General features: G+C 46.6%; 1 protein-coding gene across 2 annotated transcripts in view; it reads left to right on the plus strand.

The window, feature by feature from the left end:
* Window positions 1-3,298: 3,298 nt before the first annotated feature.
* The window catches only part of RTN1 (reticulon 1), a 53,793-nt gene continuing 29,954 nt past the window's right edge, over window positions 3,299-27,137 (plus strand). Inside the window, exons 1-2 of one of the 2 annotated variants that reach the window (XM_075503816.1) lie at window positions 3,299-3,896; window positions 8,225-9,007. In XM_075503816.1, the coding sequence (XP_075359931.1) occupies window positions 3,419-3,896; window positions 8,225-9,007 (1,261 nt within the window). In that variant the 5' untranslated portion in view covers window positions 3,299-3,418. Of the gene's footprint in view, window positions 3,897-7,857; window positions 7,903-8,224; window positions 9,008-27,137 lie in introns of those variants that run through there. The other variant, XM_075503817.1, reaches the window with a different exon arrangement.

Consider the following 27,137-nt stretch of genomic DNA (forward strand, 5'->3'; position numbering starts at 1 on the left):
GTCCATTTTAAATCAGCTCTTGTGTTAATATCTGCTACAGCATTGGTTTTGTACTATTTGAAAACGTGAAGTGATGTTTCTGTCGATGACTATTTCAGGGTTATTTTTTCTTTTGCTGATGAATAACAAAAAGAATAGGATGATATTTTCCCAGGCTCTCTTTATCACAGTGGCTCTCCTGTGAGCTCTCCTGGCTTGCTTTAACTCCTGCTATGAGGCACCTGACACAAACGCATTAGAAACCCTTTCACTGCTCTATTGATCAGCATTACTAAGTGCTGCAAATGCATGTGCATCTGGCTCACATATACTGTGGACAAAGCAGAAATGAAAGCTGCAAACAGCATCCATGAATACTGGTTTGACGGCAACTTCAATCTCCTTTCACTATGTTTGTGCTCCCTCTTTACTAGCAATTGTGGAATGTTTGTAGAAATGAGTTTTTGCTCACGGATGGTATTGTGATGGTGCATTTTTCATGAGCACCCAGAGCAGAAAGTATTGCACAGCCATCTTGAGCTGGTTCAAAGCCACTCAGAATCAATGGGATTTTTCCAGTGAATTCGGTGGACTTTGGATCAGGCCCAGGAGGCACTGAGAAATCATCTAATTGAAAGAGCAGCCCTGAAACCCCATGATTTAGACAGCCACTCACCCAGCACAAATAGTAAATTACAAACAGCAGATACTGGCAGCAACAGGCATGAATAGTCTGTAGTCAGCAATTCACAGCCTGAAATATATTGGCATAAAAAATGCATCCAATAATTCCAGCTAACCAACACATTTGTGAAAATCCAAGCCTGTTTATGGATACTTTTCAAAAAGGCAAGTTCAGCAAGAAAAATATTTGTAAGAAAACGAACCTATCCCTTTTTGCTTACTGATGATTTAGAAATATTTTTGGGGTATGAGCTGTCCGTGCGAGGCACTGGATGACCTCAGGTAGGACCTGATGTGGGTGCTGGGCAGCCCAGCTTAGCCCTTATTCTGCTTTTGTTTCACTGTGGCTTTCCGCTTAGGATTCGTTCTCACGTACCTTTGCTGAGGAGACTGAGTCATTTGGAGCAGCGAGGATGAGAGCTGCCTGCAGTGAGTTGCAAAAGGATCTTGCAGCCTTGAGTGAGCTGGCAGGAAAATAGAAGGTGAAATTTAGAGTAGGTAAAAGTAAAGTTACATAGATAGAGAGGAAAAAATAGGTCCCAAATTCACATGAGTAGGAAAAAATCTCCACAGTGACCCTCACTACTCTGATACAAGATCTTGGCTTGATCATAAATATTTCTATGAGAAGTTCTATGCAGTGCTCCATAGCAGTGAGAAGAGCAAACTGAAGGCTGGGAATGCCTGGGAATGATGATGATGATAATTTTTCACCTGCTAGCTACAGCACCCTTTGCTCTGTGCTCTCGTATGGCACAGGCAGCTGCCACGAATCCCCGGTCATGGGCTCTCAGGGTGTGGCGATGGAGCTGCTGTCAGCATCGTGTGTGCAGCAGCAGATTAGCCCTGAGGGCTGGTGGGGGATCAGCAGCACCCAAAGTCGGTGAGGATGGACACACAGGAGCAGGTAGTGTCGGTAGGCTGAAAAGCAAGGTGTGGCACTTTTGGGTTGCTTTTTCCCTATGCTACCAGGTTTCCACTTGTAAAAGGAGCGTGCTGTTCCCACCCAAAAGGTGGCCCAGGAAAGAGAAGTTGCTTGCAAGTCACCATAGGACTGAGCAATGCAAAAATACAGATGAGGGAAATGGTCATTCTGCCTTTGTGCAGGGCTTGGGTTGTGTGTGTCAAATCCAGCAAGGCTGTGCAGTAAAATAAAGCCTGCAGCTATGCACTGAACAGTGTTACGAGGAAAAAAAAATTGCTTCAGGGCTCACTAAATGAGCTGCACGTGCCTAATGCATGGAGGGCTGTGGGAAAAAATAGTTGTGACGGTATTTAGAGATGGTATCATTATGTATGTGCAAGGAGAAAGGAAAATAACTAAATGCAAGTAGCTCAGGAGCTTTCATGCTGACATTTCCCAGCTTCTAGCTTTGCAGTTGCAGCAATGTCCCTTTAATATTACTGTTAGGTTTGCATTGTGTGTGGTAGCCCAGGACATGGCACATGTGGAGCAGGTCAGGAGCCCCACATCCCTTGCAGGGTGATGAGCAGAGGTCGGAGAAAGCTGGCCAGCCTCTGTGATGCAGTGTGCATCAGCACACAAGCAGTTAACAGGCTACCACCCTCCTATAGTCACCAGCTCCTACAGACGTTAGCTTTGTTCCTCTACATCCCTGTTCCCTCAGCCCCTATAAAAATTTGTCTTCCTGCCTCCCTCATGGAGGATCTTACTGTTCCTGTCGTCGAGCTGTGCTTTATATTAATGCTGCAAATAGACAGTGGCCGTTGTTTGTAATTTAATTAGCATCATCCCCAGGAACTTAAAGCATGACAGAGGGAATTAGAGGCAGTGTATGAAAATGATGCATGGGCGTGGGTAGAGGTTTAACCACTTTCATGCTGGCAGGCTTTGTAGATGATGCACACAGGATATGGCTATCTGGGCATGTGGAAATCACTAAATGAGGATGTTTAGTCTCTGCCCTGGTGTTTCACAAATTTAGGGTGGCTACTCTTAAAAGGGAAATGAAATCTAAAGCTGCCTACCAACTTTCCATCTCAATTTCTGTCCAGCAGAATTTTTTTTCTTAATGAAAAGTTTCCTTAGGGTGAAACTCTTCCATTTCTCTTTATTAAAAAAAAATATCTTTTTGCTCAGGATTGTTTTTGTATTGGACATCAGATTTTTTTTTTTAATGATATTGGATGGTGAGCCCCTGAGTCAGATTGTGAGGGAGGTTGTGGGATTGCCATCACTGGAGATTTTTATGCACAGGCTGGGCAAACATTGGCCAGGAACTCTTAGCAGCTATCAAGATCGTTATAGCTATTTTAAGATACAACAGCAGCTGGAAGCCTTGTCTGACAGATGTGCCACTATGTTGCCCAAAGGTATAGTAAGAGACAGTCCCAAAGAGCTCGCAAGCAAAGCCAAGCCTGGTGCACAAACCGAATCTAAAATCAGCGGGGAGCAAGTATGACTTTGCAGAAAGATTGATGCATGCAGGCACTTGTCTCTTCACTGTGCATCGTTTTTTGTGTCTTTGCTTTAGGTGTCACAGCCTCATCACACCTCTTTGACTACAGCTCCACTGCCAATGGGGGTGACAGCTCCTTCTACACCTCTCTGATCTCGGATGTCCACTACACCACCCCACGGGACTCCACCTATTTCACGGGTATTTATCAGCAGGAAAATAGCCCCATTCCCTGTTCCGGCAGCACAGAGGGGTTTAACACACTGGGGCATCCTGTTCAAGATGTGACTGGGTTTGAGTCCCGTGGCTTGTTTAGCTCAGATTCAGGAATAGAGATGACTCCTGCAGAGTCTACTGAAGTTGATAAAACCTTAGCAGATCCCATGAAAGTAGAAGGTTATAAATACATGGACATAAGTAGACCAGAAGAAATAAAATACCAAGAAAAACATGACCCCGACTCAGAAGATGAGAGCCCAGGCCTTATCGATAAGTACCGGGGAATACCCACCAGGTCCAGCCACACTGCTGAACCTCAGCGGACAGCTTTGGAGAGCACAAAGGAAGCCAAAGAGCAAGACCCACTTGAAGATACAAGGTCTGGAGATCAGCACAGTGCCTCCGTGGTTACAGCCCCCGTCAAGATCACACTCACCGAGATAGAAAGCGCTGGGGAAGCTGCCAGCAAAGAGTCGAGCCCCACTCAGCCAGAGACTGGCCTGAAGCCGAGCCATGAGGCAGTACCAAGGGTGACGGTGTCGGAGCCAGAAGATGACAGCCCGGGGTCTGTCACGCCACCATCCTCTGGCACAGGTAATGCTGGTGCATGGCACTGTTTTTTTTGGTATTCAGCGAGTGGTTGCAACTGTAGCCCTGCACGTTGGAGAATTACTATGGGTTTGTGGGGTGGGTCTAAGGGGGTGTGAGCAGATATTAATGAGTCTTCATGGCTGGACGTGTTTCTGCTCTGCTCGGGCACCACTTTGCATTGCCGAACTGAAGGGGGATGAGAACTGGGCTGCCCATCACTAACACACTGCTTGGGGCACGCTGCACTTTCTGTATGAAAAGAGGGGAAGACAGGGCCAGGGATCCACAGAAAGAAGTTGCCGAGAACTGCTCAGGAGCAGGGAGGGTCTTGCTGAGCCCGGTCCCCACAGGGACCCCTCCTTGAGGGGAAGCTGTGAGCTGGTGGGTATCATTGGGGGTATTGTCAGCCAGGCAACAGTTTGGCTGGATCCCAGGATTTTGGGGTCTCTTGGTCACCCTGGCCAGCCGTGCTCCCCAGAGGAAATGGGGTGTGTGGGACCAGGGCGCTGCAAATGTCTGGGTTCATTTTTTAAAATTGTAGTGGGTGTTTTAACACCTCTTTGCTCTTGCAGAGAGTAAGGTTAAATTGTTAAAAACGAGCACTGTTTTCAAGTGAAAGTGCTGAGGAGGGAAATGCTGTCCCCCATTTACAGAGAGGGCTGGAGGGACAAAGGGCCAGTTTCTTTTAAAGGCTCCTGATTTCTATTGTGGGGGCACCAAAATCCCTCATTTATAAATTTTCTTACTGATTACTGCAGTAGTACATAATATCTATTCCTCATTTTCCCTATTACACACTGCTGTGCACTGCTATGATATGAAAGTAGTATAGCGTTTTAAAAAGGAATAAAAATCTGTGACGGGAAACTTGAGACTTGAGAATTTTGAGACTTGAAATTAAATTCAACATCCTGGATCAAAGCCCTTTGGCAATAAACATTTGACAATTAACATCCCCAAGCTGAAATTTTTACTGGTTTTGTGGCATCTAGAAGCATTTAAAAATCAACTGGAATTTCCTTAAAATGGCAGTCTGGGATTTCCACCCATACTAATACCTACCCTTAGAGAAATACTAAGTATGCATTTGCACACTTTCACAAAAAAAAAAAAAAGTGCTTGAAGGAGTCCACCGCAGCTGTGTGTTTATCCTGCCTGAATCAGCCAGAAACTTCAGATAATAAATAGACTTTAGAGTCACATTTTTCTTCTTGTATTTGATTTGGTGACATCACACACTACTTCTGAGGCATGCCATTTTTTATCGATTTACGCTTTTTGCACTAAGAGGTAATTAAGAACTTTGGGCCCTAATTGTTATTTATTCAGTCCTTGGTGACTGTTCAAGGCTGGCTTCGTGACATTTGATAACTGTATCCCATCGTAATAGCTGAATAGTGCGTGGTTGAGCCTCACAGCTGCTGCCTTACTGGGAGGCACTGGTGTGGCTGGCGTGATTGCTGGCATGGAAATGTTCCTCTCTGTGGGCAAAGCTGATCCCCAGCACTGCTTGAACAGCCCTGGGAGGTCCCACTGCCTCGTATCGGGCTGCTGGAAAGCCAGAAGCACTTCTTATCTATCGTGTTAAGGAAAGAAGCAGGCATCTTTCTTTAGGGGCTGGCCCCCGCAGGGTATTTTCTCTGGATTTCCCCCCTTTCCCACAGTCAGGGACACACTGCGCCGAGGCTCCACTTTCATAAGCGAGGAAGAAATGTAAAGCCTGCCCTCACTATTTCTACCCAGTGACCCAGCAAAGTCATCACTCCTAGATACCCCTCAAGCATCCTGGCAAAGCCCCCAGTTCCCTCCTGCTTGGATCAGGACTTTTGAAAACAGTTTGCTTTTAATTACGGGCCATCATCTTTCTGGGGAAGGAAGACGTGGTCTGTTCATATGCTGTGCTGGTGCTGAAAGGCGGTGGGTATTTATATGCTTCCCCATGCCAGAGGTAAATATGGCACCCTGCTGCTGGCCACAAAGGACGTTTTTGTTCGCAAGGTAAATGCCGTGGCTGAGAGTTAGTTACAAACTGCCAGTGCGGGCAGGAGCGGGGTGAAGCCGAGGGACTGCGTGTTGCTGCGCTACCAGGGCTAGCGGTCACATGCCTGTTTGGACGTGTGCCGGATTAAGTCATTGCTCAGGGAGAAAATGCTTACATGCGGTAATGCAGGAGAGCGGCACAGCTCACGTGGGTTTCCTGCAGCCAGAGGAAAAGGATGCACAAGCTCCTGCTCAGTGTGTCCGATTCAACAGAAGCTTCCTGGCATCTGGACAGGAGTGTGTTGTAAAGGTCCCAAACACCTTAATTCTGTCTGCAGCCATACTCTGGCTTGCAAAAGGACTTTCTCATGGGAGAGGGATGTTTTACAAGAGAGCTGTTTTGTCGGAGGAGCTGCAGACATGCTTAGTGCAGACAACAATATGTGCTCAAAACTGCTGATGACACGTGTATTGCAGATGCACAAACCACAACTGCTTGGAGGGGTGTTACGACGTTGTTTTTCTTGCCCATCTCCCAGCAGGATGTCATGGCTCGGGTGCTATCATTAAAACCTCCCCCTTTACCTGATTCGTCTTGGGGAAGCCATATGATCAGGAAGAAATGATCTACGCTATTGCCATGAGAAATTCAGTCTGGAAATAGCCAAAAATAGTGGGTTTGTCCCAGGTCACCTCTGATACAATCTCTTTCCCACCCTCTGTTGTAGAGGAGCTTCCAGAGGTGGCCAACGCAGCTGGGTGGGCTCGGGGGGTCAATGCCAGTGGCTGTACCCAAAGCAGGGCTGGGCTGAAGGCAAATACCCACTGGGAGCAGGTGCAGGTCAGCTCAGGCCTCCCCACACCTGCAACCCTGGCCGTGTCCTGCCATGGGCCTCTTCACCAGCCACCAGCAGGAGGAAACTTGGGAGTCTCTTTTCCTGATGGCTTTCTTGAACCCTCATCACCTGCAATGCCCCTTAGTGACCTCTGTCACGTTAATAATGATATAAAATCAGTGAATGACCACTTGAGAGTCCAGAGGACAAATTTCCATGTGTGCTTGATGGCTGTTCCAACATGACTGGGGAATTCAGCCCTTTTTTCCCCGAAAAGGGAGGGTCTTGTGTGTGGATGGCAGCAATCTCTGGATCAGTGAAGTGCAAGGTGGAAACCAGAGATCAGGAGGTGGCAGTGGCCAGGCGCTGGCAGGGCATTGGGTGCAAACTGCCACCGTGGTCCCCCTTGGCACAGTCAGGCTCAGGTGGCCTGGCTGGACTTGCTGCTGATGCACCAGGTGCAGTCTGGGTTTGAGGCTGGCTGATGCTCTGTGAATGATAAAGTGAAGCCTGTTCCCCATGCAGTAACTCAAGGCAGCTGCTGATGCACCTCATGCTGTCTGCATCGCCTCTTATTGTGAACACTTTACACGCAATTTTACTTTCTTTGTTATTTCATTACAAAATCCCATGTGGTAAAGTGATAATACAGGGAGGCAGAACAGGTGGGAAGTCTGGTGGTGGGTTCCCTTCTAGTATGGGATGTGGGGTCCTTGCTAATCCTGGGTGACCAGCCAGCCTTTTGAACTGCTCATTTTCATTCTCTGAGTATATCTTCTTCTAGTGTGAGCCAGAAAATGTAGAGAAATTTTTTTGATTCAAATTTTGGATGACAAGTTGGTCAGTCATTATTTTGGTTAATGTAGTTCTTAATATCATTAAGAATTACAGTAAAAAATGAGTTTCATTCTTGGACCCAACTGAGATAAAAGCAAACAGAGAATTCACCACCCACTTCCCTGAAAAAAAAAAAAAAAAAAAAAAAGTCTGAGAAAAGTTTCTGACCTGGAACTTTTCACACCTGAAAGTTAAAGTTTGACAAAATTACTAGTAACTACACCTGGGTTGTTATGATCAGCAGTGCCAGAAGCCCACCAGCCCTGTGTGTGTGTTTGTCCCTGGAACAGACCCATATCAGTTGGTGACAGTCAGATGCTGTCACGCGTGGCCTGAGCCCACGTTCCTCATGACTGGTGATTTTCCTGGTGAAAACCATATTACTGAGCCACTGGCCAAGCACTGACCAGCATTGCCTTGTGCCTCAGCTTTTTCCTCAGTAAATTATGCTAATGATACCTCTTTTATAAGGAATATGTGCATGGGAAACGCTCTGTAAGGACAAGCTGTTATTACTGTTAGTCATCCCAGATGGGGAGACTTTCTGCCTGTGTTATCAGCCCTGCTACAGGGATCCATGCTGGCATGAAATCTAATGTGTTTGTTGCCTAAGCAGCCAGAAAACCTAATTTTTAAAATCTTTTTTCTGTTTTTTTCCCCTTTCTTTCTGGGTGGCAGAACCATCCGGCTCAGAGTCGCAGGGCAAAGGCAGCCTGTCGGAAGATGAACTCATCAGTGCCATCAAGGAAGCAAAAACCTTTTCCTTTGAGACCCCGGAGGTGCAGCGGTCGCCAGCCCTTTCCACTGAGAAGAGAGACCAGCGGGTCAAACCTGGGCGCCCTGCTGTCTCCTCACCCCTGGATAATGAAGCCAGCAGCGCCGAGTCGGGAGACTCGGAGATTGAGCTGGTCTCGGAGGACCCACTGGCTGCCGAGGAGGTGCTGCACTCCAACTACATGACCTTCAGCCACATCGGAGGGCCCCCTCCATCGCCCGCCTCTCCCTCCATCCAGTACAGCATCCTGCGGGAGGAGCGGGAGGCCGAGCTCGACAGTGAGCTCATCATCGAGTCCTGCGATGCCTCGTCGGCCTCCGAAGAGAGCCCAAAGAGGGAGCAGGACTCCCCTCTGATGAAGCCCATGGTCATGGACATTATCAAGGAAGAGAACGGCTCGCGCACTGACGCCTCAGACTACAAAGCAAGTAAAACAACAGAGAGCAGGATGAACAGGGAAAACCTGGCAGAGTCTGCATCCTACCTGAAATGCTCCTTTGTTGCACCGAAAGTAGGTGCTGAGCCCCCGACCTCTGCCGTCAGCACCGAGGAGCTGAAGGAAAGAATAATCCTGAAGAAACCCATTGAAGAAACTGTTGTTAACCAAAGTAAAGTGTCTTCCAAGGACTCTGGCAAAAGAATTCCCTTGGCTTCGCCCCTACTGCCGTTTTTAAATAAGCAGAAAGGTAAATGCAGATGTTTATGTTGTTTTTTGCAGTGCTGCTGAGAAGGGGCAGGAGGAAGAAGTGCCTGTTCCTTGCAGGGGAGATGTTAGTAGTGTTGAGCAGGGGGAACTGCTGGCACTGGGTAACCTCAGCTCAAAGCTGGGCATGCCTGTAACAATGCATGCATCGTCTCTGACCTTCCCATCCTCTTCTTTTTCTCCTTTTCCTTTCCCTTAGGAAAAAAAAATAAATACTAGCAACAATAATTTTTAGGCTTAAGCATATAGATACTGGATCAAGCAGGAACCCCAGTAACATAAGGCTGATTCGTACATCAGGCATCTGGAGGACAAAGAACAACAAATGATCTTTTCCTTTGAAATAGTACCTGCCTTGCCCCAGGGAAGGAGTACAAGCAGGGAGGTGGTCCTGCCCCTCCTAGAAATGTGAGGATAATGTTTTTGAAGATACATTTAAGAAAAAAGAATGATTCGGAAGAGGAGAGGGGTGGGATTTGGTGGGTTTGGGTGTTTCTGAAGCTGGTGCAGCTTAAACAAATCTCTCTCACGGTGGCTGACACCTTCCATCCTGAATAATGAGGGTTTTGTGTACGCTTCCAGGCTGATGCAGGGAGGCGGGTGGCTTAGGGGTGCTCATCCCAGCTCTGCGTGCCATGGGGGGCATCCTGTGTGCCCCTCTGAAAGCCCCTTCCCTAATCCAGCTCTGGGAGGAGGAAGGGCAGGACACTTCCCTGGTACTCAGGTGAGCACAAGGGCACTTGTCTCCCCGTAGGATCCCTTCAAAGCCAGTGTAGAGCCAGCCAGGTCTGGCCTTGCTATGCCAGGCACTGAGGTCCAACTGGACCCACCAAACCTCTAGAGCTACCACCAGCTTTTGGTCTGAGCTAAACCCTGAGGACCAAAGGATAGCACACGGTCACTGCACAGTGACACTGCCAGGGGTCTCTGTGGCCTGTAACTGGCTTAGTTCACAAGGTGCACAAGAGAAAAAGGCATTTTATTCTTTGCAAGATGCCAGCTCTAAATAGCCAGAACCTTTGTGTGCCTGTGGCTTTGTAGGCTGGCATGGGAGGGAGGGACGCTAGGGCTGCCCCACGCCTGCCCTACTCCCCCTCTGCTGTCTCCCCTGGCTGGGCTGGGAGGTAGCGGCTGTCCATGGCTCTTCTCTCAGATGGGTGTTTGCAATTCAGAGAGCTGCTGCTTCCTTGCAAACAGCTGGATAGAGATGGAGGGGGGTCGAATCCCACCCCTGCTGCTTAGAGAGCATCTTTTTCCTCCGCCCGCATTTGTGCAGTCGTTTGGCCACATGATGGCCTGGAGATGTGGCAGACACGTTTAAGTGGCACAGTTTTACAACTGATTTATCTAGCGCTGTGAAGCCAAGCATGCAAGTCTAGTGAGGAAACAGCCTGAACTTGCACGATGTGCTGAGGACTGCAAGATCTGCAGTGCAATAAAATATGTTAATACTGATATTCTTAGCGGTAATGAACTAATGACATTAATAGGTTGAATGAGAAACATATGATTATTGCTTGTAAGTATGTTTTCCTGCCAGATTCTCAGAACTCGCAATGTCATGTTGTGCATCTCTTAGCTCCCTCTTGGGTAGAATGAGCTCCAACCATTTCTCTCCCCCTTCCCAAATTCCCTTTTTGCAGGACTGGCCCAGGCCCTGCCCAAACCCTAGAACCTGTAGGATTGATTGAATTTACCTTACACACCCTTCCTGCTGTGTCCAACATTGGGTCTCTGCAACCATGTTGTGTTCTGTGCGTGGTTCTGGGCAGACGACTAACAATTTGGTCTTGGATTTGAGGAAAGTAGTTGGGGAGTATCACGCGGGCAGCTAGTTGCCTGTCCCTCAATTTTGAGATTTCAGGCCCCATGACAATTTTCAGCCCCCCTCGATCGTATTCAGAATTTTTTGGCCTAACTTTTGTGTCATTTAATTTCTGTCATTGGCTAAACTGATGCTAGCAGAGGCTTGTTCTCATATAGTGGTCAGAGAAAATCCCTGTGTGCTTGAGCAGACTTTCTCCCTGCATTGCAGTGTGTCCATGTCTCCTATCTGTATTCCTGTAGAACAGTAGTGGCAGGAATGTTTCCTCCAGGACAGACACAAGACAGCTCATTACTATTTGGCGGTGCGTAGAGGACTATTTCAGTATGTGCTTTTCTCCTTCGAGACACTCTGGTGCCTAAGGCAAGGGAAACAAAAACGTAAAGCCTCTCAAGAAGATTATTGCTAAAACGTGTAACTTTTTAAAGCAGATTTCAAGGTACGGGGAGGTGGGCTCAAGATAAGAAAATACAGATGATCATGGGGTCCAGTTTAAGCTACCTTCCAGTCACGTGTATTTGCTGTGTGGGTCGCTGTGTCTGGGCACTGGTTAAATTTTTAAGTTGAAGGTAGAGTATGGGACTCTCCTCCTGACCTGGGAAAGGAGAGCTTGTCCCTCACTCGGAGAATTCACGTGAAACCCTTCAGCGGTTTTTCAGTTATTGGAGATGAACTGGGGGATGTGTTAACTGGCTTGCTGGAACCAGAGCATCCCCCATGGGTCCTCCCAGGCTCCATCAGCCTGGAGCCACATCGGCTGGCAGGGAAATGATGTAGCAGAGCACATCCAAGGGGACAGGGACTGCCTTCATAGCATCAACTTGAGGTCTTGGCAGAGCTTTTCATCACGGCATCATATGTGTCATACGCCAACTCAGATGCACCTGGCAGGCATTTGGCACGGGCCACACTCAGCCAGCATGACGAGAATAGAGGGAGATGTGGCAGTGCCGCACAATGGCGGTGCAGCAGAACGATGTTACCCAAAGCAAGAACAGTATCATCATTCATTAATTAAGAGGATTATCTTAATTATAGTTATCTATCATTAAGAGAATACTAACAAGGTGTGACTATGTACTCGTTAAAAGAGAGAAAACAGAAAAACCTTCATTGTTTCCTGTTACCTCCTTGTTACACGTCACCTCAGAAGTCTTATGCTACCACTTTGTTATTAAGACAGAATGGTTTTAGTGATGTTCACAGAGTCCAGGTGGGGACTGATCCTCCAATGGCCATGGCAAGTCCCACCTGAGTTCAGGTCAGTGCTAGCCCAGCATTTCTGGAGGTTCATAGGAATCTGTAATACCACCAGGGAGTCTTCTACTTATATCCATTGCATTAAATATACTTTGCATGGCTCATCAGAAGGGTTTGCCCTGGGCTGGCAAGACAAAAATTGATTTTGAGTGCTGACTTCAGGAAATACATGGAGAAGCTGTACAAAGTGAAGGCCCAGCGTTCAGCCTGACCCCAGGAACAGTCTTGCTGATTGTGTTGCTGCCAGCCCGCAGCTTAATTCCTCAGAGACCTTTCTGGTGGGCCTGCTAGGTGTGCCGAAATCATGGCCGTTCCCCTAAATAACAAAGTGAGGCACAGCAAGTGCACAAGTGGTTTGCACAGTGATAACTCAATGTCTCTGCTTAACGTCTGTTGCCATCCAGTGGCAATAACAAAAATGGGCAGTGACTTCCTACCTCCATTTTACTGGAGCTGACTATCACAATTTGAAAGAGTGGAGCTATTCCCGTGCCGTTAACCGCTAAGCAGCCTTGCTCACTTTTCCACATGGTCAGAAAGATCGCATTAGTTGCTGCAACACAGGCTTTGTTTTGGCCAGGGCTGTGCAGTTGCTACCTATGTTAGTGTTACTAATTCCCTTGCCTCTTGTGGAGCAAAGAGGGGAAGGCAGAGCTGTAGCAAGACATTTGCTGTTCAGCTGTCACTGCCCCCACATCTCTACTGGCATCTCCTTCCAGAGGTGGACACAGCCCTTACACAACAGGGCTTAGAGCCCCTTTGGCTGTGGCTCTGCAGAAAGGAGGTTGCCAGCTCAGTTTGTTTGTTTGTTTGTTTGTTTGTTTTAATATTTAGCCACAGAGAAGGAAAACCAGATGCATTTGTGTTTTCCAGTAGCCAGGGCAAGGAATGCAGATTTTTAGGTTTGTTCTAAGAAAACTCTGTCTTGCAACAGATTTTCACAAACTTTGGAAAATAATACAACTGATTGGTGTGGCCTGCACAGTGCTGTGACATTGCATAACCCAGGTGATGTCCAGGCTGGGCTTGCACATGGCTTGGGCATGCAGGAAATTTCAGAAAAGACCTGCTCTCCTGGAAACGTGCATCTTTTGGCCCGGGGCAGTTTGCAAGAAGCCCAAAAGAAGCCTGGACCAAGGCAGGCTGGGAGGGAGCGTTTTGGCTGAGTCCTTTCCTGTCTTCTCTTGCAGTGCCTGTCAGTAGCTCTCTGCCTGGCTTACCACATGCTGCTGTCCCACAGCTTGGGGACCTGGTCCTGGGCAGAGATTTCCCTTATGTTGGGGCATCGTGTCTCTCTCCAGCCTCTCCTTCAGTGACAGTATTAGGACATTACTTCTGCTTGATCCATTTAATGAAACGTGCAGCAGCTTGTTACCTTTCAGATCAGATGTCTGAGCTCAGGTTAAAAAAAAAGAAAAAGATGTGGACATTTATACTAATGTTTACTTTCTTTTTCTTTTGATTTTATGGTGAAATTCAGAATAGGAAAAGGAAAACCCAGGCCTGGGGCTGTGGGGTTGTGCTGTCACTCACATGCTAGATGGCACAACTGGCAGGATCTGCTGGAAATGCAGTCAAATAAAATTAATCATTTAAAATGCTTTATTCTGCAGCACAGTCCTATGCCACCCTGCTATGAGGCATTCTGATTTTTATGCCTTATGAAAGGTTTTTGTAACATTAATCTGGTTAGTCCCCTACAAGGGCGTGTCCTTACCACACACCCTTCGTGGCTGCTGTGGCTCTAAGCACCCATGAGGGACATCAAGGTTCATGGCCACCCATCTCTATGTTGTGGCCCGCTGTTTCTCAGGTAGTGTCACAAGCTGCAGTCAGGATCACTTCTGGTTTTGTGGTGACACTGGCAAATACCTTGGGCTGAAGAATGTTTCCCCTCCTCCCTGGTACCTCTCGTGCCATCCCATGGTGTCCAGGGCTGTCACTCAGTGGACGAGCACAAAGCAGTGTGGGCTTTTTCCCTTTAATCTCTCACTGTGTCCACCCCAGTTTGGTGCCACAGACAAACTGATTTTACACAGTTTGTTAAGGAGATGGTTTTCCAGCAGAGATCTCGAGAGACCTTAAGTTACTGGGAATGCTTTTTGTTCAGCAAAATGTCATCTGCATCACGTTAGCGTGTCCCTGCTGTTGGAGGAGTCGCTAGTGAGGCATTTTTCCGTGGGAAGGGGATGTTTGGTAGGGTGATTTAGCAATCCGAGGCTCATTTCTCATCTGCATGCTTTCACCAGGCTGGCTCTGCAATCAGCAGCAAGCCAGGCCACGGCTTAAGCATACGGTAATGTTAGTTTAATATTTTAGTGCCATCTGCTGTAAGTGCCTCCACATTCCTGCCCATCTGTTTTGCCTGCTTCAGTTTGCTTTTTATGGGGCTTTGGTAGCTTTGCATCCTTTGGAAAGTCCCTGCTTGGAAAAGGTGTGGGGGAGAGGGATGCCCTGCCTGGGGCTGGAGTGTTGTCACCTTGCGACGCTGTAGGAGGAGTGGGGTAAAACCTGCCCGGAGAAGTAAACATGTGAATCTTGGCCTGGCCTTGCCGTGAAATCTTGGAGTAGATTGGTGAATCTCTGTGCACTTGCCTCCCACATGGAATAATTTAGGTGGGAAGGGACCTGTGGAGGTCTCTGGTCCGACCCCTTGCTCAAAGCAGGTTGCTCAGGGCCTTGTCTACCTGTCCATCTTCTCAGCAAAGGCAGAGGTTTGGGGGTAGCTGAGAGCTGGAGCCTGCAAGTCTGGGTCAGTCCCGTGATGCCCCTCAGCTCCAGGAGCTGCACGCACACTGCAGAGCAAGGTAGAGGAGCGATACCACTCAATGTAGCTGCATACAGAGTGGGCTGGCAGGAACTTCACAAGGTCCAGAGAGCCCATCTCCTGGCCCGCAGCCAGGATCCCTGGTACAGCACTCTTGACAGATGCTTGTGACTTGTTTGGAAAGGCCTCTGTTGGCAGATCCTCCACCAGCTCACACGTGTCTATCAAAAACAGTTGCCGTTCTTCCATCCTTCTTTATTTTAGGCTAAGCAATTCTAGCTTCTTCAGTTTTTCCTCTATGATTGTGTTTTCGAGCTGTCTGAATTGTCTTCTTGTCCCTTCTTTCTTTTCTACCACCAGTTGAATCCTTCTTGAAGAGAACTGGAGAGGGTGATTGCATGGAGGCTGTCCCCATGCTGATGATGGGTTACTTGCCTGCCCTACAGGCTAGGACTAGGCTCGTAGAGCCCACTGCAGCAGCATGACATTGACTTCTATTGCTGCAAGAGGGATCTCTTCCATATTGCTTGGAAATGTCTATTTAGACTTCTGTAGCAGGCTGTGCTGACCCATCTTTCCCTACTTGGACTCATTTGACTCTGTGTTAATTATCTGCATGATAACAAGAATGGAGTAATTTTTGAAGGCTTGGGGAGCCCAGTGGAAAAATGAAGTTACCCAGGATAATCTCGCAGATTTCTGAGAAATGGAGAATTTGAATGACTTCCTGCTCAGACAGTTGAATGCCAGCTGAAGTGGGCTTGCTCAGTTAATGCAGAGCAGATGAATCTAGGGGGACGGGTGTTTTCAAAGAACCATGAGCAGGTATTGAGTGCAAGAGATCCTGCAGACATGACTTAGAGCTTTTCCAGAAATCGTCTGGACTCTTCCCCTGAGCAAAATCGTTTCTTTTTCTCCTGGGCTGTCTGACCCCACAGCCCACTTTGGTTCACAAATCTCCTCATACTCTGCTGTATGCAGTGCCTTTCCTCAGCCTACCCTCTTTAGGAATGGATAATGTGCACTCTCAGTTGCAAAACAGTGACATAGCTTAAGTATAGAGCATCTTAGAGGAAGAAATGATACCTGCATTGCTAAACCCCATGCTAGGGCCACACCTGGAGTGCTGGCAATCAGTCTGTTGTCCAGGCCAGTCTTCTCCTTCCATACCTCTATTTGACTGCCCTTATGTGAGGTCAGGGATGAATTTAAGACTAAGGTGGTGGGCAGGAGAGAACGCAGCTAAGGCATGCTCCAGCCTGCTCTTGTCTCTCTGCTCTGATGTGTGTTCTTCCTTGGCTTTGTGGCGTAGCAACCCAAAGTTATGGGAAAAATTACCAATTAGCCATTTATTGGCCAAAAATGGCCAATAAAGAGTAAGAAAACAGTTTTAAATTAAAGTGTCTGAGGCATGCAGAGCTGCAGCCAGGAGTGAGGGGCGATTTTCTTACTGCAACTAGTTTCATACCAAGGATTCACCTTTCCACGGTATATTCTTGATATTGTGGGAGGTTTTGCAGTAGATTGTAGACCAGTAGGTCTTGACTTCCAGCTACTTTGCAATTCTGCTTATGCTCCGTTCAAGGAATCTAAAACATTACTCTGAACACATGATAGGACATAAACAGCAAGCTGTGATGACATGGACTCTGCAGACACATTCGGATGGACTCATTTTGCGGGGTCTCACTCCAGAGACTTTTGAATGACCAAGGCAGTGGGGTCCCAGACACCTTTTCCAGCCACTGTGAGTGGAGGAGTTTCCCCATCCCAGCTGAGCTGCCCCAGCAGCGACTCATGGTCATGTTCCTCTGCCCATTGAGAAAGAGAGGGAACTTCACAGCTACCCTTTTTCACTGTGGGCCAAGCCGTTGGAAATGTTTCTGCCTTTGCAGCAAGTTGTGGCCTGCCTTCCCATTTCTGGCCAGTTAATGCAATTCAGCTGCCACATGACAGCTTGTTATAACAGTCAAGCTGTGATAACTCAACCGGAGCTGAGCTGGAGAAACCTGGAGACGTGCAGGTCATGGTGGTGGAAATGAGCAGTGTGCATACTGGCAGGTTTGTGCTGTACATGATTTCTCTTCCACTCCTCCTAGACCATTTTTTTCAGGGAGGGAGGAGTGCTTTTGGCACTTTCTGGCCTCAGGAGTGGTTGCAGGGTCACCTCTTCTCTCTGCAGAGGGGACAAGGAGAGCTGATAGATGGTCAGATGCTGGCTCTGGGGTTCTCCCTGGAGTTCTGGTCTGGTGGGAGCATAGCAGGGTCTCCTAAGTGAGGAGCAGTCACTTAGAGGAGATGCCTGAGCCTTGGAAAGGATCAGAGCAAAGCAAAGAACAGGCGATTTTCTCTCCTCTCCCCAGATGATGGTTTGCTTGGGCAGTGGCTGGGATCAGTAACCACCAAGTGTAATGATGCCCTCTCACGATTAGCACCATGCACATATACCAGAGCATGACCTTAATATGACCTTCAGAAATGTCTCAATAAATTTTATGCCCTTCAGATCACAACCTGTGTTGTCCATAGCCTGAGCATTTGGCCCATTTCACCTCTGGCATCTGTTTCCTCCCCTGATTTTTGGCTGTGCTGATGAAAATTACTCTCCATGTGTTGGATAAGGTCAAACTTCTAATGTGTAAGTGCCAAAGCATCTTAAACACAGTGGCTGGATGCTCAGAGGTGCTTTTAAAATTGGGCATAGCTTAATGTAGGAGGATCCTACGGCTTCTCTTGGGACTGCTATCCACTCTACTGCCTGTGTGTGAGTTAAGTACAGAGCTATAAAAATTTATAGGCCTTATCCTTCCTTTTTCATATATCTTCCCTTTAAGAGCAAAGGACTGCCTCTGAAGAGCTGTCATAAGTCATAGCACTCAAACAGAAGCATACAGACCTTTCTGATAGATATGACACAAGATGGTGTTTATAAAGTGTTTCTGTCAGGTCAAGATTACATCCTGACCAGTAAAGAAAAAAAAAAAAAAAAAGAGCTACTTGTTTGACTGTATACAGGTGCCTGATGGTTATGTCAAATGTTTAAATATCAAAGCCATGAATGGCAGAGTCTAAGCCAAGCACAGCGAGTTGGTGGGTATCTGTATACAAACAGGAACCTGCTGAGAAGAGGTCCGAAGAAGAAAGATGTGTAATGTGTGAAAACCTTTCTCTGCAAGCTGGGCTGCACAAACCCACTGCTTGCTCTGCCTCTGTCCATGTCTATGTCCACGTCCATGTCCATGCCCTGCCAAACTGAGCACCCAAGGACGGCCCAGTCCTGCTCCTGGGGAAGGCTGCAAGGAGACAACCACTCTGCTCATGAGTGATTTTTTCTGTTCATGTGGACAAACCTCAATTGCAGAATCACTCACAGTTTAAGCACGTTTTAAAAGCCAAAATCTTGACACCATGTCCCTTTCAGTGTCTCTTGGCATCAGCAATCAATGACTCAGCTTTCAGGCAAGGCTGTGACACTGACAATCTGATGGTAACAGTTCTTCCCAGATGCCTAGATATAGCAATGCTTTGCCTGGATACTCCCAGCAGATCTCGGAAATTTGTTATTGACAGAGAAATCTAACACCTATTGATAGCTCTTCTGTGGCTGACACAGTATATAGTAAGGAGAGATGTTTATTCTGGGCGTACAGAAACAAGAAAGAAAGAACCAACCCATATATAATGAAGGGGAAAAATTATACTGCCTGCAAGGCTTTTCGGTAAATGATGTTAAAGAGCTTCCTCCATACCAATTAAAGTTTTTAGCTCTGAAGGTGCTTAGAGAAGTTTATATACTATAATACAAATTACGTAAAGGAAAAATCAAAACATTTTGCTTTTATTAACACAGAATATTTTGCGTCTTAATGCAATCTTCTCATAAATGTAGTGTTTTGCAGGGAACTTCTGGAATATTTTGTTTTCTGATCTGCTAGAAACGCTACTTCTGAACCTCTGCAGTGCTCTGTGAGCTGGGAATTGTGGGGTTTCACCAGTTTCATTGATTTATTCAAATGAAGAGTTTGGACTCATTTCAGGTCACATTTAAATTTATGATTAAGGTCTGGTGATATAAAATACATGTAATTCTCAAGGAGAGGTGAAATACAAACTTTTGAACATCTCTGCCTGTTTCAGGGTAGCTCTAATTCTTCAGATGTTAAGCAGAGTAAGGACTTCCCTGAGTATTGCTTTTTGTGTCTGGTAGATAGCATGAGCTTAAAATTAACCTATTTAACTGTAGCGAAGGGAGAGCGTGTGATAGATCTCCATTGGGAATAAAACCTGGAGGTAGGTATTGGTTTTACTGGTGTTTTTCCTTAGCTTCTGAGAGTGCACTGCTGATTGGGACATAATAGCAATATTGACTGAAAGGGTATTTATTTTTTTTTCTTTTCCTTGGGAGACTGCTGTGTTCATGTTAGTTCAGAACAATATAGAAAATAAGGGACATGCAATGATCCAACAATTCAAAGGGCTTGATTTCTCCCCTGAAGAAAGAGTGGTGTTTTTGTCATTTTGATTCTTAATCTTACCTTGATTACCACTTTCTTTTGTTTTATTCCTCTGCAGTAATTTTTTCCTAACTCTCTTGACCTTTACCCAACATGGGCAGTTTTACCCACTGTTTTTTCCAGAGAGGTATCACAGATATCCTCTTCCCCCTCTGGCTCTGACAGCAGCTCGGTGGTTACATGGGAACTGTAGCAGTGAGAGGTCATTCTGGTGTTTTTCTTTCACAGCAGTTCATTTGTGTGTGAGGAATACAAACAAGTATGGAAAAAAATAACGCACAAGAGGACAGGTCAGTTTGGATGGCAGTAATCTTCTACCTCCACCACAGATCTGCCAAATGCTAGCCTGCCTGTGGTGGGGACATTTGGTGATGTCGAGGTTGCTTAAATCAGCTCTAGCAACGAAAGTGAAGGTTTGTCATTTTGGTAGTGATGATATATTTCACAAGTGCTATGAGTCTGGGAGGCTCCAGCCAAGCATTGTTTATGAAAATTGGGCATAAAAAGATCCCTGTGCTTCTGAAATAGGTGTTTCTCCATTCAAGAGGACCGAGCGTTCGTTTCCTGCATATTCAGGGCTCAGAAGACACAAAGCATGAGCATTTTGAAAGCCACATTACACAGCAGTGAATATTTCATGGGGAAAACCCCTGCCAATTAGGTTGCTTTTAGGTGAAAGGCTCTTTGCTTTCCCAGAAGTCTCATTCTCAAAGAAGTCTCATCTTCCTTGCAGCTTCAACTTGATTTACAGATCTATACACTGAAAGCCCTTTGGTATCACTCGCTCAGAGAAACCCTTTCCCAATTGGTGCCATGTGATTTTATGTTAAATTGGTGATCTCTTCCAAAGGTTTCACCTGGTGTTGGAGTTGGCTTCATGTTGCAGCTCCCCATAGGAGTCTTCTGTAACATGGGCACTGATTAGGTCCACCTGGGTGCTGCCAGTCCTCTAGTACTTTCCTGCAATTCTCTAACATCACTGGAAAAGATTTCATATGAACTGTTCTCACAGTTCATATGAAAATAATGCACAACTCAGTTCATTAGAGTGCAAACTACTGTGAGAGGTGACCTCAGGAGTCCTCTAGAGCTGGGGTAACTTGAGAGGCACAAAAAGGACACAGATAATCAGTATTACCTTTGCAAAAAGCCATGTCTTAGGGAGAGAAGACTTCCAAGGCAGCAAATTTAGCTTGCATTAAGGATTTGGCATTAGACTATCCAGATTGCCAGGTAAAGTAGGAATCTCAGTAAAGACTGTCCCCTTTCAAACTGGATCCTAAAGAATAATTTGCCAGGGAAACAGCTCTTGGTGTTGCTACATCATCTGGCTAGATGTAAACACTGTTGGAGTAGCACATTTCATACAAATGAGCAAAATGTAAATTTTTTTAATTACTTCTTATCTTCTGAATAGAAGGTGCAATGAGATTGCAGAATTTAAGGGAAAAACAAATGCAGATTTCCAAGGTCTGATACCACCCACAGCCTGGCTGGTATCAACCCTCTGCCTTGCTTGATGTTACTTGGGATCCACAATGGTGTAAGATCAAAACCCAGCCTCTGACCGTGCTGGAGACACTGTTTTCACAGCAGCTCATTTAAAAGCAGCCTAGGATCTATGCTCACTCTGAGTGCTGTCGGCAGAGGCAGGCATTGTACAGGCAGGATTTTCTGCTCTCTTTTAGAAATATAGACAGCTCCTTAGAGAGGCAAGGGGGAGTTATTGCATACATCCTAATGAAATGCTGAGAACATCCACAAAACAAGGTCTGTATCTGGGCAACCAGCAAGGAGAAGAGTATGAGAGCTTACCGAAAAGCCAGCAGAGATTAATAGTCAGGATTTCTGAAGGTTACTTTGTCAGCTAATGTACCATTGAAACAAGAGCAGCTATGCTCACTTCCTTAGCTTAAGTGCAAGAGCTTTTCCAAAGAATGGAAGTTACTTTCCAAAGCGAGAGAATGGGCTGCCATCGCTGTTCATCTCAGATGCCTGCACTGGAGCTGCTGGAGCTTTGCTGCCGCTGCTGCAACAGCAGGCCCATGTATACCCTTAGCTGAAAGTGAAAGGGTATTGCTCGAACCAGGGAGTCATAAAATGAGTGGGATTTAATAAAAGCCATAGTAGCAATTGTGCCTTCTGAAATGAGCACTCACCTTATACTTTATTTGCACAGACAGTTATTGCAGCTGGATATTATGTGCTGACTCTGCTGCCTGGTGCTTTCAGACATGGTAATTGCACATGCAAACGAGGTCAGAAGTTGCATGTGCAGTTATGTTTGATCTTCCAGAGAAACAGCCCTTGGTCCTTGCAGGGAAAGGGTCTGAGTAGTGTGATTTTGGGGGACTGAAATAAAGATGATTTGATCACAGTGGCAGGACTACTAGAAGCAGTGAACCTACAGGTTTTATCCACACTGAGAGCCCCACTTTTCTCAGCACTGCAGGTTGGCAGCGAGGGATGGTGAAACAGTCCAAATCTCCAGGCAAAGCGAGAAAGGAGATGATATTATTGTCATCTTACACATAGGATGCTGAAACATGTGTACACCCATCTTAAAGCCATTTTGTCTAGAAAAGCTGGTGAAAAAGGGACTGAGATTGACTAATTTATCATATGATTAATTGATTTGTTGAGTGTGATTAATTGATTTCACTGCAATAACACCAGGAATACACAACAGAACTGGGAAATGACCCCAGGTTTTTCTGAATCCTGGTTTGTGAGATTTTCCTTATCGCCTGGTTATTGACCCTTATATCTGATAGATGTCTGTAAAAAAATAGTGGGCTTCTCCATCATTCAAAGTGGCAGTGAGCAGGAGCAGCAAGGCACCATGCATTGAACAGAATGGTTAGCAGCACCCCATTTCTATCAAAGGGGTTATTTCCATATATATAGCTGTATTTCCATATAGCTATGGCAATGTGCTTTCTACTTGTAGATCTTGCTCCTCCAGCAGCAATGAAGGGGAAATTATGTTGGAATGAAGTTTAAATGGAGAAAAGGGCCAAAGAACTGATCCTACTAAGTGCCGAAGCAGCTTTGACACGTGCTTAATGGTGCTGAATTATTCATTGAGCTGGCCCAGCAAACTGACGTTGCAAAGGGAAATAAATGAGGGTGCTGGAGAGAAAATGCCAAACGACACCCCATGTGTCACAGATTTCATGGAGGATCTGGCCTGGGATCCCACCCCTTAAGTGCTGGTTGCTGCTGGGTGCAAGCCTTTTGTAAAGGAGAGAGTGAATGTTTTGGCCATGCACACAGGTGTGACTTTGGTGATGTTCATGGGCCCAGATTAGCTCAGCTTGTGATGGCAGACCTTCCCTTTGAGGGGAGGTATTGCAAAGAACTGATAATGGCCAGCAGGCAGCTGTCTAGGGCCAGAGGCATTGATGGGGCAACTGTGATATAGCAGGTAGAGCCATGAAGTCGGAAAGATAAACCCTTGTCAGCCACATCTGTCTGGAGCATATGCTGTCTCCTCTTACTCTCTTTAAAAGTGTCTTGCTTTCTTCTGTTCCTGCTCCCCTGGTTAAAAGTCAATCACAAGTTTTGCGATGTGTTCCCCCAGTGCTCCTTATCCAGGTGAGAGTCCCTTTCCTGGACCAATCTGGGCACCTGTCTGCAGGTATCCCCCCCCTTCCCTCCACTTCAAATCCCATAGAAACAGGGAAACAATGTCTCATCAAGCTGTTCTGCACTACACCACTGTGTTTTGAGGGAAGGGAGGGAACTGAAGCCTCATCTTCAGCGTGGTTAGGATCTGACCCTCTTCCTAGGGACAGTCTGAGCAGAAGCATTGACTGTGCAGTATTCACTGTGCTACAACCCACAGCAGTAGCTAAGAGGAGGATCTGGGATGAGCAGTAGCCATCTAACACATGCTTGATGCTACGTGGCAGGGGCTGAAAAGATCAATGTGGTAGATCAATCACAGGCCTGGCTATTCTGTGGTTTGAGACCTGCCTGGGGAGAAGAATCATTTCCTGGCACCTCTCTGTCTGCTAAGACTAGAAATGTTGCCTCAAACACTATGTAAATGGCTCTGCTTCATATAGCTGAGCTCTCCTGGGTGTTCTGGAAGAAAATATTCAGAGCACTTGGCTTCAGCTCCTGTTGTTGTTGTTGCTCTGATTTGGAGATGCTAGCAGCTGAGATTTTCAGGATTTATTCAGATGCAGGCTTTGCTTTTGCCCTGTGGGCAAGGGTGGAGTTCATATCTGCAGTTTCTATTCATGGATTTGAGTCAGGCATAGATATGTATCATACCTATATGTAAGCCTTCCCCCTCTGCCTGCTTTGTGCTTGCTCAGTAGAGAGAGTTCCCAGTGCTGCTAAATGGAGGTTTTGCAGAGAAAGCAAGGGGACAATCATGCAGCAGAAACACAGACGGCAGGAACTGTCTGGGCCTTCACAAAGCCGGTATCAGCATGTCCAGCTGTGCTCAGCCACATCCAAACACCACGTCCTTGGTTTCTTTGGGCTCCTGCAGAGTCCAATGCTCCCTCCTGTTCCTGGAGCCAAAATCAAAGCAAGCCCCCACACCGTCCCCACTAGAGGAGAGCCCCACTCACACACAGGGGTAAGACCATCCCATCCACTTCCAGCAAATGCCACGAAACAATTGTTACAGTAGGGGTTTGTGGCTGACCCGTCTCTAAGGATGTCCCTGCTGGGGCATGCTGTGGTAAGCCTTGAGGTCCTGGTCCCCATCACTCAGGACAGGGACTTGTTGGAAGGACTCACAGCCCCCTCCCAGCCCGGGCTTGGGTTTCCTTGGGATTTTACATCCAGGTCAAGCCAGGTGTGACCAGGCATGTGGACCAAGTTATCTCATCCCTATCAGCACTGGCTTGGGAAAACGGGGACAAACAAGGAAGCATGCACAAAGCATGTGCATCCTAAACCACCGAGGTTTGTGTTTTCCCAGGATCGGTTCTCTCTTCCTCAGTGACAGACCCTAAGAAAAGGGGAGAGTCCACCTCTGTTAGCTTATCTTGGGGTAATCCCCACCAAAGTGAAAAGAGATCTGAAAAATCGAATCACTGAAGAAGGCTCTGCCACATACTTTGGTTTTGTGCAGGTTTTTCACAGAATCACAGAATCACAGAATCGTATAGGTTGGAAAAGACCTTTAAGATCATCGAGTCCAACTGTAAACCTAACACTACCAAGACCACCACTATACCATGTCCCTAAGCACCTCATCCAAACGTCTTTTAAATACCTCCAGGGATGAAACAGGAAACAATGAAACTTTTTAAACAAGATTTAACTGTGGGGGTTTGACTTTTTCCAGAAAGGTGAGAATGCAACATGCTTTCGTCTGTCACTCCAGCAGGATTTTGCTTTTGCTGACCAAAGTGAAGAGTCTGTAAAATGCTGAGGCACCCCTTGTGCATCCTTTTAGCATATTTCAAACCAAAATAGGAAGAGAGGGGATGTAAATATTTACTGGACTTGTGTATCAGAGAGAACCCAGGGATCCACATTTGGATAATCTGCATTGCAAGACAAGTCAGGGGAATAGCAGATGACTTTGAAAGGCTGTAGTGCCTAGACGTGTTTCTTAACACGCACAAATTGCTCCCTGATTTCATAAGGAAATAGAAAGCTCTGCACTAATTATTGGGTTTAGATCTTATTTTAGTTGTAGTGCCTGGACACCCAGTCAAGATCAGGATCTTGTGTTAGCCAAGATACGAGCATGCAGTAAGGTCCTCTCCTTGGAGAGTTTGCAGGATGAATTTCAGTCAAAGGAGTATTGTTTAATACATGAAATCAGGAAATTCCACCATTTTGTGTTGGCTGAGGGTCAGCCCTGCTTTGCCTGGTGCCTGCTCCTTTTTTCAGTCCCCCCATTCCTTCACCATGGTGTTACCCTTCATGTGGAGAGGTGGGTGGAAAGGCGAGGGAGATGGGAGACAAGCGAGGGGGCTGGGGTCTGCTCTGCTTTGTTCCCAAAACTTTTCCCTAATTGGATCCATTTGAGGAGTGAGAATTGGTAAACCCTTGTGCTGGTGAGTCACTACATGCCTGGCAATGTCAGTCAGCCCCACGTACTCCAACTGCACCTGTCCCATCATGAAGAGGAAAGATGAGAAAATGTGTCTAATATTTGCTTTGTAAAACAGGCATACAGAAGTCTGACCACCCCCCTTGAAAGATGAGATGAGTCTCTCCTCTTCAGGAACTGTTTTGGCCCATTACTTGTAGGTAATGTGACCAGGGGACGTTATCTCCAATCCCTACCCTTGCACAGAGGTGCCAGGCTGTTTGCTGCACGGTAAGATAGGGCTGCCTTTGCGCCCCAGGTTCCTCATCAGTCCGATTCGAAGCTGCTCCCGTTCCTGTTATATTTGCACTCAGCTTTAAATACAGCTTGTGGAGAAGGATGCAGTGGGTTTGGTAGGAGAAGAAGCACAGCCAGTCCATGTGAGTGCATGGTTCCTCCTGTCGCGTATTATAAATGATGCTTCTGCTGTACATTAGAGGAACGTAACTATGTAAGGGCCAGAGGACCAAATGGTCTGCTTTAATTATTCATCATTAGCGGTAGCTATTATTATTTAAAAGCTGCCCTTCTTGGCCTGAAATATTAACTGCAAGCCTGTTTCTTTCCTTGGTTGCTACCATTCAATGCCCTGCTGCATTTGCTCTTGAGGTGGGCCATGGCAAAAGTCTTCTCCATCAAGTCCAGCTCCAACCCATTGCTGTCCCCCAGTAGCACCAGGCCTCCTGGACTTCCCCTCAAGCCTCTTCCTTGCAGTAATTCATACCAAGCCAGCCAGTGCTTTGCTCCTTGTGTTGGTCCTAAATGTGCATTGGGTTTCCCTTGCTGCGCTCCATCGATATCCCCCTGAGCCTGACTCAGATGCTGCATACCATACGTTCAAGGGAAGAGTTCCCACCAGCAGTGCCAGCACGCCTTACTATCATCTCTATTTCTCCCTGAGAGGCACAGGGAGGCCTTGTTTACTCTTCCTTTAATAACACAGATGGTTTTAATAGTTCTTTGCCTTCGCCCCCAGTTCTTTCTCCTTGTCTGTAGTCTGTTTAATGCTTCCTTCTAAGTGATGGCTTTGTCACTTAATCTCATTAAAACTTCTCTTCATTGAATTCCGTGAGCTGCTTATCAGACCGTAAGCCTAATCTGCCATTTGTAATTAAATTGTTCTGTGCCTCCTACAATTTGGCATCATTAGATAATGGCATCACTCTCAAGGTCACTGATACACAGCACGAGGTAAACACCCGTGGCTCCAGCGCTAGCTGCCCTGCTAGCCTGCTGCTTCCTCCTCTCTTTGCCACACTGCTTGATTTTATTGACAGCTTTCTGCCTTTCCCTTAGCCAATTCCTGATGCATTTGGGATGCTTCCTGTCCAGCGTGTGCTGCTATGTGACTCTGCAGATCAATATCCTGTACTGTCTAGAGGCAAATGCTTTTCTGATATCCTCCAGACTTATCTGCACTAGTTTTCTGCTTGCCTTCCAGTTCATTCCTATTTGGTCCAAGAATTTTGGTGCACTGTCCTTCCTTTGCTGAGTTACATGTTTATACAACTTGCAGAGCCTTATTTTTGTGGGCTCAGGGTTAGGAATGGGATACAGGAGCCTTTCACCTTCAGGCCATTGGGCCCAGTGGACACTCAATGGCTTGTTCATCAATGGCATAGGTAGAAACAAGCCACAAATCACTATTATGATTTGATACCTATATTTTCAAAAAAGGAA

Source organism: Mycteria americana, chromosome 5 (genome assembly GCF_035582795.1).
Source record: "Mycteria americana isolate JAX WOST 10 ecotype Jacksonville Zoo and Gardens chromosome 5, USCA_MyAme_1.0, whole genome shotgun sequence".
Lineage (NCBI taxonomy): Eukaryota > Metazoa > Chordata > Aves > Ciconiiformes > Ciconiidae > Mycteria > Mycteria americana.